The sequence below is a fragment of the Labeo rohita genome, chromosome 14 (assembly GCF_022985175.1).
Source record: "Labeo rohita strain BAU-BD-2019 chromosome 14, IGBB_LRoh.1.0, whole genome shotgun sequence".
In the NCBI taxonomy this organism is placed as follows: Eukaryota; Metazoa; Chordata; class Actinopteri; order Cypriniformes; family Cyprinidae; genus Labeo; species Labeo rohita.
This window is the reverse complement of record NC_066882.1, coordinates 27918920-27931124: the sequence shown is the minus strand read 5'-3', so window position 1 is coordinate 27931124 and position 12205 is coordinate 27918920. Positions and strand designations below refer to the sequence as shown.

At 44.6% G+C, this 12205-nt stretch overlaps 1 protein-coding gene across 1 annotated transcript in view; it reads left to right on the top strand.

Moving 5' to 3' along the window:
* Nucleotides 1-12205, top strand: part of aff2 (AF4/FMR2 family, member 2) — a 276300-nt gene that overhangs the window by 241182 nt on the left and 22913 nt on the right. Inside the window, exons 11-15 of the mRNA XM_051128381.1 lie at nt 147-1193; nt 4249-4364; nt 6838-7096; nt 7445-7581; nt 7761-7824. Coding sequence (XP_050984338.1) covers nt 147-1193; nt 4249-4364; nt 6838-7096; nt 7445-7581; nt 7761-7824 — 1623 coding nt within the window. The remainder of the gene's footprint in view (nt 1-146; nt 1194-4248; nt 4365-6837; nt 7097-7444; nt 7582-7760; nt 7825-12205) is intronic.

The window sequence follows — 12205 nt, the reverse complement described above, 5'->3', positions numbered from 1 at the left end:
ATGTCACATGCAACAAATTTCAGGTTTTTATCTCCAGTCTTCATGACTGGAGTCAATGTGTGATTGATAAAATAAGTTGTTGAGACAATGTAGTCAATATTCCTAACACTGTTGTGCCTTAAATTTGCTTTGTCTTCTTCCACCAGCCTGAACCTCCATCAACAAACAAGTGGCAACTAGATAAGTGGCTAAACAAAGTTAATCCTCACAATAAAGCACTAATTAACACCCAATCAGATAGTCATGGGCTTAACAGCTCTCAACCTGATGAAAGCCAAGCCTCAGAGAACCAGAGCTCCAGCAAGAGCAAGCCCAGCACAGCACTGGCACCAGCAGACCCAAAGGAGAGAACGTTGCTCAGTCCTATCCGAGAGAAAGCCAAACCCAAGACTGGTCAGAAGGCTCCAGACAGCAAAAGCACCAAGGTAAAATCACCAGCCTCAATAGAGCTAGCTCCCCCCAGGAGAAGCACTGGAAAGAAGCAGCCAAAAAAGGTGGAGCGATCTTCCAGCAGTGAGGAGCACAACTGGCCCAGACCAGGAAACTCAAGTTCTACCCCAAAAGAGAAAGAGCCCCCACCTTTAGAACCGCCAAAACCTAGAGGCAAGGGTCCTGGGGTCAAGACGGCTCCAAGAAAGGAACCTCGGACCACCACAACAAACACTGCACCAACGAATATCACACCAGTTCCAGATAAAAAGAAGCACCGAGGACCCAACAAGATCATCCCCAAGTCTAAGGAATTCATCGAGACAGAGTCTTCTTCATCCGAGTGTCATTCGGATCCTGAAGAGCTCACTAAGGTTCAGCTTCCCTGTCCCGGTCCCAACACCCTAAGCCTGAAATCCAAGGATTGCAACAGCAATATCCTGAGTGTTAGTAGCCTTACCAGCACAAGCAGCACCTCTATTCCTGATCCAGGTGCCTCGGATCTCTTGGAAGAGCCCCTCTTTTCTCCCATCCCCATTGTACAAAATGAACTTCTGTCACCACTGAGAGATTTTGAGGACATCAAGTCTCTTTGGGTTAAGATTGAGCTCAGCTTCCTGTCACGGATCCCAGGGCAAGACCCTCCGGAGCCTCCCCCAACCAAGGCCGAGTGTCGGGAGGTCAGCGTCAAGCACAGACGACAACAGTCACCCGCCTCCATCCCTGCAGAAAAGAACCCTAGTAAATCCAAGAGGAAACACAAGGCAAGTGTTCAGTGTTCTCACTCTCATCTCATGCTCTATAATTATAAAATCAAGGGCTGAAATAGCAAAATAATCATGTAATTATTATTTTAAGCAAGTAGTCATTTATCAGGTCCTTTAGCTGCATTCACTTTTTCCCATGGAACAATTCCTCTGGAGTGCCTTGTTGAAGGACACAACCTTGCTAGCTGAAGGATCACCCCTTGCTGCGTTCGAACCGTACAGTTCATTAGCAACCCAGATATTTAATGACCAAGCATTTTTTATTATTATAATATATTACAGTATCTCATCCAACACCATATGTAAATCATAGACCTTCCTATCTACAGGAACATACTCAAACTCTTAAAGGATTAGTTCAGTTCCAGAATAAAAATATCCTAGTTGTTTACTCACCCCTTAGTCATCTAAGATGTTCATGTCTTTCTTTCTTCAGTCGAAAAGAAATCAAGGTTTTTGAGGAAAACATTTCAGGATTTTTTTCCATATAGTGGACTTCAATGGTGGCCAATGGGTTGAAGGTCCAAATTGCAGTTGCAATAAAGCTTCAAAGGACACTACACGATCCCAGCTGAGGAATAAGGGTCTTATCTAGTGAAACAATCTGTCATTTTCTAAAAAATAAATGAATATATAAATAAAATGTATATACTTTTTAACCAGAAATGCTTCTCTTGCACTAGCTCGACTTCAGGCATTACATAATCATGTTGGAAAGGTAACATGTGACATAGTTCCAACCCAGTGTTTACAAAGCGAATGTGCAAAGAAAGTCAAGCGCCATTTACAAAAAAGGTAAAACAACTATGTTGGACGATTTAAAAGTTGGTAGAGAAAACGAGATTTTTTCACCCTACCCTACCTTTCTGAACCTACCTTTTTTCACCCTGCCCTACCTTTTTAAATCGAATCAATCTGTTAAGTCGACTCCAGCACATCCTCAAGACTTTCAATAGGGTTAAGGACTCCATGGTGACCAGTTCATGTATGAAAATGATTTCTCATGCTCATGTAATAACTCACCATGTGTGACCTTTCCAACATGATTACGTAATGTGTGAAGTCATAGACGCACATCACAGAGCTAGTGCAAGACGACCATTTGTTGTTAAAAAGTATATAAATTGTAATTTCTTTTAGAAAGTGACAGATTTTTCACTAGATAAGACCTTAATTCCTCTGCTGGGATCATGTAGAGCCATTTGAAGCTCAAACAGACAACTAAAACTGCAATTTGGACCTTCAACCCGTTGGACACCATTGAAGAACCCTTATATGGAGTACAATCCTGGAATGTTTTGATGAACATGAACATTTTGGATGGCATGGGGGTGAGTAAATTATCAGGAAATTTTTATTCTGAATGTGAACTAATCCTTTAACACCTACAGGCACAACTGGTGACAGCTTATAAAAGACCACTTGCAGCTCCAACCTTTCAGAGCCTTTTCACACCTACTTCAGGCAGTTTTGAGCCAAATAACATAAATATTTAAGCACATGATCTCTACAAATGATCCAAAGATGCAAAACAAACAGGTCCACCCACAGTGTCAACACCAAGAGGTCACTTGCTGCCGGTTCCCTTTCTAATTCACTTTAACTTAACTGGGTTCATATAAAGTGTACCATATGTGAAAACACCTGCAGTTATCAGCCCAGACTTTTAACCAGCTTATCCAGACCTCAATATACACTGTCTGTCCAAAAAATTGTTGCACACTCTGTTTTCCTGGACCACCTTTAGCTTTGATTATATTGTGCAGTCATTGTGGCATTGTTTTGACAAAATAACCAGAGGTTGCGATAGACTTAACATTGTCCGTCATTTTGACGGAAAGGGTTGTAAAAATTCTGTCATAATCTATTATTACCCGCCATTTTAATTTTCATATTTTAATCATAATAACACATTCAATTGCTTTTATTTTTGTTTAAAGTTTCATTTTTAATCATAAAGCTACAGTACAATAGCGCAGTGTTTAAAAACAACAAAATAGGCTAGGTCTGGGTTAATTTTTTTTGTTTTTTTTCGATTTTAATAGATTTTCATTTTAATGAACCGAAATCGATTCTTAAATCCCAATCGATCTTTTGGTCTATGCTATTTTCAGTTGAATGAACAGTACATAGTGCGCCTCCCATCCAATAAATCGCATTAGGCTGAGCTTTGTGCTTTGTTACTTTTGATATGAAACAAAGTCTCAGATTTTAAATTCAAGCAATAAATACCGTTTTGGCACTCCTTAATGTGGCGTGATAGATCGCTGTAAAACTGGCTACTCGCCAGTGCTTAATCAAACGCAGAGCAAAAGATGCGTGACAGTTTCGTTTTTGTTCTGTATCCTATGCTCTGCTGCCACACTGGAACGCACCAACTGCCAACTGGAGAGGGGTGTGAATTACAGCTACGATTTGCAATAAAGCACCCTCAGTGTAATCTGTCAAAGTGAAGGACGGCCTTCAGATTTTTCCGTCACTGATAAAAAAGTTCCGTCAATGATGGATAATTTTCGCGTTAACGCAACCTCTTTATTTTTTGTCAAGAGTTGCATTAACTGTTGCCAAGATCTTGTTATTATTAGGAGAGTCTAACCACTCTGTAAAGTCGACTCCAGCTCATCCTTTTAATAGGTTTAAGCTCAGGACCCTATGGTGACCAGTTCATGTATGAAAATGATTTCTAATGCTCGTTTAATTACACCTGATTATGTCTTTTAACATGGTTGCTTGCGAAATAAAAAGCTATGCACTGCATCGCTTATGGTTAAAAGAATTGTTGCCAAACATACAACATACCAGAAACATTAGCCAAAATGATCAAATCTTAAGTGTATTTATAATGTGTTCAAGTGAACAGTACCATTTAAGATTTCAGTGTTATCCTGTTTCAACCGTGTTTTTAGGTGATACTGATTCTACACAGTCTTTGATTATAAAAGATGGGTTTTCTGGAGTCTTAATGTAGATGTTTCAACTCGTCCTTCATCCTGCCAAGCTAAATAACATGTTAAATTCTGGATGGTGGTAATTAACTTCCATCTCTCTGCAGTCTGAGCACTGTGACGTGATGAGTGGAGGCAAAAAGCTTCGGATGGACAAAGACGCACTGCTGCTTCCTCCTTGTATCTCGCCCATACACAACCACAAGGTCTCCAGCACAAAAGAGTAAGTATTCTGTAGTGACTCACGGCGTGGTGCCCACATTATCACTCATTCGTCTTGTAAGCATGACCAGTGACTAGCCATTTAAATTTTTTCCCAATGCATTTAGTGCTTTTTAATAGATAATAAAGATTCTTGTTGGATTTTGTTCAATCTGTTTGTTTCTTCAGTTAAAAACCTGCATATAAAGAGCTCACGATGCTTTACTTTTCTTTAGCATATGCTACCAGTGTCCCCTGATGTTTTTGCCACATATGCATAAAAACACTCAGCACAGAGATTTGCCAGCTCAGCTAAGTAGCTCACCCTGTGTTATGTCCTCCGAGAGAATGCTGGGATATGCAGGGGGAGCATCAGGTCACCCTTTCGAGCGCCTGCCTGCTTTGTCCCACTGCATTACAGTAATTTAACACTGACACCAGCACAACGGCTACCGCTAATTTTAGATATTCAATTAGTGTCAGGCCAGGCTACAGCCCGTCAAAGACACACACGTGACAGGGGTCATGTGCTCGTCCTGTCCGCCTGAGTGCCCACCGCACTGCGACACGACTAACGGCAGCGGATCTTCATGATACGATCAGCAGCGCTACGTTAAATTATTAGCTACTGCTAACACCTATTACTGGAAGTGTTTAGCACCCTGGGCTATTTACTGTTATCACCTGCTCAGTGTGTTTTAAATCAGCTCATTCACCGCATTCACCCTTTTAATTGAATTAGAAAAGTAAAGAAGGCTTTTTATTTAGTGTTGTTAACTGATGAGACTCGTGTTTTATGGCGTATTTTCAGCCTAATAAACCAAGGCAAAAATATGCTGCTGTCTAGGACATTCTGTCTCGGTGGAGCTTCTTTATTTAGCGCTCAGGCTAAGTTTAGACATGTAAGCACTTATGCAAATGAATTTAGCCAAGTTTATATCAGAGCACATGCAGGTGCCACCACTTCCAATCTCATCTGTACTTTACCTTATGTCTCTCCCATATTGTTCTAGAAAAAGAAACGAGAGGAACAAAACCATTTGATCTCAAATGACCCTACTATCCCGATGGGTGCAAATAATAAGAGAGGGAGCAGAATATAGTATCATATTTTCAACAAAATTACACCCTGTGTAAAATAGCTCCTTTGAAGTGCAGAAAGAAGCTTTACTCTTTAATTAGGGTTTAGTTTGTGCTGAGATGCAACATTAAATGTTGAGCTGAGAACGTTTCGCTCAGACGGTCACTATAGATTCACAGATTCCAGGAAACACAATAATGGACAGAATCAATTCTTGCATGTTGTTTTGTCCATTTCTTCATGCTGAATTTACCAGGACTTGCTGAAGGCTTGAACTAAGGCAGCATCAGTGGCAAATAAATAGAGAAAATTGTTATACCATAAATATTTCTGTATTCTGTATATAGTAAATTTCTATATTACTGGCCATGAAACTGCATTTTGTATTGTTGTAATTTTAAAGAAATGTAATTTTAGTTATTTATTATTTTTGTTCTGATGCTTAATGCATGTGTTGTGACATAGAGATAGTGATATTAGCAATTCAATTTTTTTTTTTTTCTCAGAATTGTGAGATTTAAACTTGCAATTGTGAGTTATAAAATCAGAATTGTCAGACACAAACTCGCAATTCTTAGAAATTATGTCAGAAATGTGTGATATAAACTTGCAATTGTGACATTTTTTCTCAAAATTATGAGTTTATATCTCACAATTCTGACTTTATAACATGTAATTGCACGTTATTAAGTCGTTTATAACTTGCAGTTGGGTGTTTATATCTCATAATTCTGAGAAAAAATAAAGAATTGCACAAGATTTTATCTTGCAATCCTGACTTTTTTCTTCCAAATACGAGTTTGTATCTTTTTTTTTTTTTTTTTAGTTTTATCACGCAATTCTGAGAAAAAAGTCAGAATTGTGAGTTTTTATCTCGCAGTTCTGACTTTTTTCTCCAAATTAAATTTTTTTCACAATTCACAAAAAAAAAGTCTGAAATATGACTATATCTCGCAATTCTGACTTCATTATTCACAACTGGAAGTTTACATCACAAAATTCGGAGAAAAAAAGTGGCAAAGTTTTTATCTCACAATTCTGATTTTTTTTCTCGCAATTCCAACAAATATTGTTAGATTTATGCTCAAAAAAAAGGATTTTTTTTTTAAAGGATTTTACTGTAGCATTTTTACAGTCTTTTACCGCTAACTTCACGGCCATTTTTTACAGCGTACAATGTTTAGTACCGTCAGTTTACATTCACGTCATGTACATCTGACTGTGTTTACATAAAGACACACTTTTTTTCCAGTATCCCTTAGTAGTGTTTAAAACACTACCAAATATGGCTCTATATGTCTTTGACTCTATATACTGTAAACACCTCAAATTTACTGAGCTGCACTAAGCCTTAAAGTGGCTTGCAAGTGCACAAAGAGAGATCTTTGACATGTTTTCTGTCTTTTCTGCCAAGTTCGTTGAAGAAACAACCTCGCAAGCGGGAGGATAAGCTGTTACCGCCTCTGCTGTCGCCGCTGTCCGATGAGCCGGTGGGCCGCCCGCGGAGGAGCAGTGAATGCAGCTCCATCAGTCAGGAGGGAAACACGTCCACTGTCCCAAACAGCCTTCCCTCCACCCGCACAATACCTGCCTCCACCTCTTCATCATCGTCCTCATCACACAAACACCGCAAAGGAGACAACAAATCCTTCTCCCATTCCAAGACCAGCACTGTAAGTCACAGACAGACAGACAGATGGATGGATGGATGGATGGGTGGATGCATGAATGGATGGATGGATAGATAGTTTTGTTTTCCCCCTCCCCCCCTTGCTTGAGGTCTTCACCACATTTCCTGTGTTTTTGCTAAACTAATTACCTTCTTGGAAAGGTTTCAAAATAGCCTTAAAGGCAAGAGAATGGCTCCCATGTGCCAATTGTCTAAAATCAATCCAACTAAATGGTCCTAAAAATGAAAACACTGAGTAGTTGCAGAACAGACTGAGAGTGAATGGATCCGTTATGCATTACTCAAGCTGTTAAAGGCTAATTATCATTTTAATGTTCTTATGCTTTTCCAGGAGGAAGACAGTCACAGCAAACCATCCGGCGGTTTTCATGGCAATGGCCAGTCGGACACAGACCTGTGGTCAAACCCTTCAGGCCTGTCCATGGAGCACATGGAGCCCAGGAGACCTAAACTCACATTTAATAACACGTATGTAACAGTATAAGTGTAATGTAACAATGTGATTGATGTGGTTAATAACTGACTGTGTAGTATTACATGTCTTTTAACCATATAGTAGCTCTGCATATTTCAGGTTCATGTTAAAGCACACAGTGGAATGTGTGTGAAAAACTAGCAGATCTTAATCACACTTTGTATCATTACAGTGTTCACAATGCAGATTACTACATGCAGGAAGCCAAGAAGTTGAAGCACAAGGCAGATGCTTTGGTAAGTGCATTCATAATATGTCTATGTACCAGAACAAAACAATTATTGTTACTGAATCACAGTTATTATAGCTAACTGAAACTAAAACTAAAATCATGAAAAAGTAAACATTCACTGAAAAATAAAATAAATTAAAATAAAATAATATCCTGATGTACTTAAAAAAAAAAAAACAAAGAAACAAACAAATATTAACAATAATGTTACTGAGTCACAGTTATTATAGCTAACTAAAACTAAAACTAAAACCACAAAGTTGTAACGTGAGGACGCTGAGGCGGTGTAGAATCCAATTGCAGAAGTTTATTATAAACAACAGCAAACATACACGATGAAACAGGCAGAGGGTCAATAACCGGAAAGGCAGTCCAAAACGTACAACACATAAACGTAATCCAGGCAGCAGAGAGATAAAGCAGGCAGTGGGTCAAATACCGTAAAGTCAGTCCAGAAACAGCAAACAATCCAATAGGGGTAATCCGTAAACTCAGTAGTCCATAAACAAAGCAAGATAGCAACAGGTAATCCAACAGGGAAATATAACAAACGCTCGGTAAGGCAGGTGAACTGGCAATACTTCGCAAAGAAGTGAGCACATGGTGAGTCCTTAAATAGTGACAAACAGGAAGTAACAATAGAAGCAGCAGAGGGAGCATGCAAGCAGTACTGGGGTGAGGGCTCCCTCTGCTGGCTTGGCGTTACAGAATCCCCCCCCTAGGAGCGACTCCTGGCGCTCAAACAACAGTCCAGATGGGTGGGGGAACAGAGGCAAAGCAGGGGGTGGGATGGAGGGCCAGGTCCATGTAGAGCAGGTGGGCCTGGATCAGGGAGCAGGGACAGACAGTGAAGCACTGGAGGACCTGGACCATGGAGCAGTGGCAGACAGTGAAGCACTGGAGGACCTGGGCCGTGAAGCAATGACAGACAGTGAAACTTTGGAGGACCAGGGCCGTGGAGCAGTAGCAGACTGTGAAGTACTGGGGGGCCTGGGCCATGGAGCAGTAGCAGACCGTGTAGAACTTGAGGACTAGGGCCGTGGAGCAATGGCAGAATAGGGGACCATGGTGGGGCAGGCAGAACAGGCAGAGCAGGAAGCCATGGCGAGGCAGGCAGGGCAGGCATAACAGGGAGCCATGGCGAGGCAGGCAGAGCAGGCATAGCAGGTAGCCATTGCAGGGCAGGCAGAACAGACAGAAGCAGAGATATCCACAGTGGGATTAGTGACATCCATAGCAGAATGGTGGGTTCATGAATGATTTCTTTGGCCGTGGCATGACAAGCAGAGAGTTCATCTTGGGACGCCGCCCCCATAGGAGGATCCACAGCATGCGCTGACACCTCCGGGGGCATGGGCGCAGATGCTTGGGCAGGTGAGGCTGGGAAGTCATGAATGGCCTTTATGGCCGTGACAGGACGGGCAGAGAGTCCGTGGGGAAACGCCGCCCCTTTGAGAGGTTCTGCAGCCGGAGCTGCCACTTCTGGGGGCATGGGCGCAGACTCCTTGACAGAAGAGACCTCTGGCGTAGACTCGTGGACCGGACCGGCGAGGCCTCTGGAACACTGAAAATGGCTACGGCCATTACAGGCAGCACAGTAGATAGTGGGATGTCTGGTGACCTTGAGGGTGTGGATGTTATGGGCTTGTGGCTTGTGAATGTAGGCTCTGCGTGGCTTGGGAGCGTGGGCTCTGCGTGGCTTGGGAGCGTGGGCTCTGCGTGGCTTGGGAGCGTGGGCTCTGCGTGGCTTGGGAGCGTGGGCTCTGCGTGGCTTGGGAGCGTGGGCTCTGCGTGGCTTGGGACAACAGTTTCTTGCCTTGACTCTTGACCTGCAGAGGCCTGCCGTGGCCAAGACTTGACTTGACTTGGGAAGAACGGCGGTGACTTGACCTGGCTTGTGCAGTCCAGCTGTGACTTGACCTAGCTTCTGAAGGTTAACTGTGACGTGACTTGGCTCAGGGACAATAGCAGCAACTTGACTTGGCTTGTGAAGATTTGCTGTAACGTGGATTGACTCAGGAACGACATGGCTTGGCTCAGGAACGACATGGCTTGGCTCAGGAACGACATGGCTTGGCTCAGGAACGACATGGCTTGGCTCAGGAACGACATGGCTTGGCTCGGGGGGGCACAGCTGTGACTTGGCTTGACTCGTGGGGCACAGCTGTGACTTGGCTTGACTCGTGGGGCACAGCTGTGACTTGGCTTGGTTCGTGGAGAGTAACAGCTGTGTCTTGACTTGACTCGTGGAGAACAGCTGTGACGTGGCTTGACTCGTGGGGCACAGCTGTGACGTGGCTTGACTCGTGGGGCACAGCTGTGACGTGGCTTGACTCGTGGGGCAGCTGTGACGTGGCTTGACTCGTGGGGCACAGCTGTGACGTGGCTTGACTCGTGGGGCACAGCTGTGACGTGGCTTGACTCGTGGGGCACAGCTGTGACTCGGCTTGACTCGTGGGGCACAGCTGTGACTCGGCTTGACTCGTGGAGAACAGCTGTGGCCTTGCTTGACTCGTGGGGAACCACAGCTGTGACTTGGCTCGACTCGTGGGGAACCACAGCTGTGACTTGGCTCGACTCGTGGGGAACCACAGCTGTGACTTGGCTCGACTCGTGGGGAACCACAGCTGTGACTTGGCTCGACTCGTGGGGAACCACAGCTGTGACTTGGCTCGACTCGTGGAGAACAGCTGTAACTTGGCTTGACTCATGGGGAATAACAGCTGTATCTTGGCTTGGTTCGTGGAATACAGCTGTGACTTGGCTTGGTTCATGGGGAACAGCAGCGTTGGCTTGACTTGACTCTGTTGCTTGACTTGACTCTGTTGCTTGACTTGACTCTGTTGCTTGACTTGACTCTGTTGCTTGACTTGACTCTGTTGCTTGACTTGACTCTGTTGCTTGACTTGACTCTGTTGCTTGACCGGGCTCTGAAGCTTGACCGGGCTCTGAAGCTTGACCGGGCTCTGAAGCTTGACCGGGCTCTGAAGCTTGACCGGGCTCTGAAGCTTGACCGGGCTCTGTAGCTTGGCCGGACGCTGTAGCTTGGCCGGACGCTGTAGCTTGGCCGGACGCTGTAGCTGGACTTGACCCTGGAACTGGACTTGACTTGGAAGCCTGACTGGACTTGGAAACTTGACTTGACCCTGGAACTCGACTTGACTTGGAAGCCTGACTGGACTTGGAAACCTGACTTGACCCTGGAACTCGACTGGACTCGGAAGCTTTTGACCCTGGAGCAGCGACTGTGGCTTGACTTGGTTCTGCAGCTTGACTTGGTTCAGGAACAGTAGCTGTCATTTTAGCTGCCCATACAGCCATTAGGGGTGAGTCCAGTACGTGTGCCATCATGAGGCGTGGCTTGGAGACAGCGGTTATCTTGTGGAGAGGCTCTGGGATGGCAGCCATCTTGTGAACTGGCTTGGGGAAGGCAACCATCTTGTAGATTGGCTCTGGGACGGTGGTCATCTTGTGAGCAAACTCTGGCGTGGCGGCAGCCATCTTGCGTGCAGACTCTGGCGTGGCGGCAGCCATCTTGCGTGCAGACTCTGGCGTGGCGGCAGCCATCTTGCGTGCAGACTCTGGCGTGGCAGCAGCCATCTTGCGTGCAGACTCTGGCGTGGCGGCAGCCATCTTGCGTGCAGACTCTGGCGTGGCGGCAAGCATGGCGTGAGCAGGCCCTGGAGCGGCAGGCATGGCGTGAGCAGGCCCTGGAGCGGCAGGCATGGCGTGAGTAGGCCCTGGAGCGGCAGGCATGGCGTGAGCAGGCTTTGGCTTTGCGGATGTGGCTTGAACAGGCTGTGGTGTGGTGGTTACTGCGGGATTGCGGGGTCCCTCGTCCGCAATCCCAACAGTGTATGGTGATCCGCTTAGGAGTAGGGCATGATCGATATATTCCTCCAGTGACCAACAAATTTTCCCCCCTGGCAGACTTGAACTAAGGGGCTCGTTCAACCCAAAACGAAAAAAGTCTTTTAGAGCCACATCATTAAAGCCAACTAGGTGACATAGTCCACAAAACTCCTCAACATATTCCTCTATGGCCCGGTCGCCTTGACGAAGGCAGATGAGACGAGATACGGCTGGGTTCATGATTTTGGTTGTGTATGTCGTAACTTCCGCTGGATTCGGGGGTGGGCGAAGTATTCTGTAACGTGAGGACGCTGAGGCGGTGTAGAATCCAATTGCAGAAGTTTATTATAAACAACAGCAAACATACACGATGAAACAGGCAGAGGGTCAATAACCGGAAAGGCAGTCCAAAACGTACAACACATAAACGTAATCCAGGCAGCAGAGAGATAAAGCAGGCAGTGGGTCAAATACCGTAAAGTCAGTCCAGAAACAGCAAACAATCCAATAGGGGTAATCCGTAAACAAAGCAA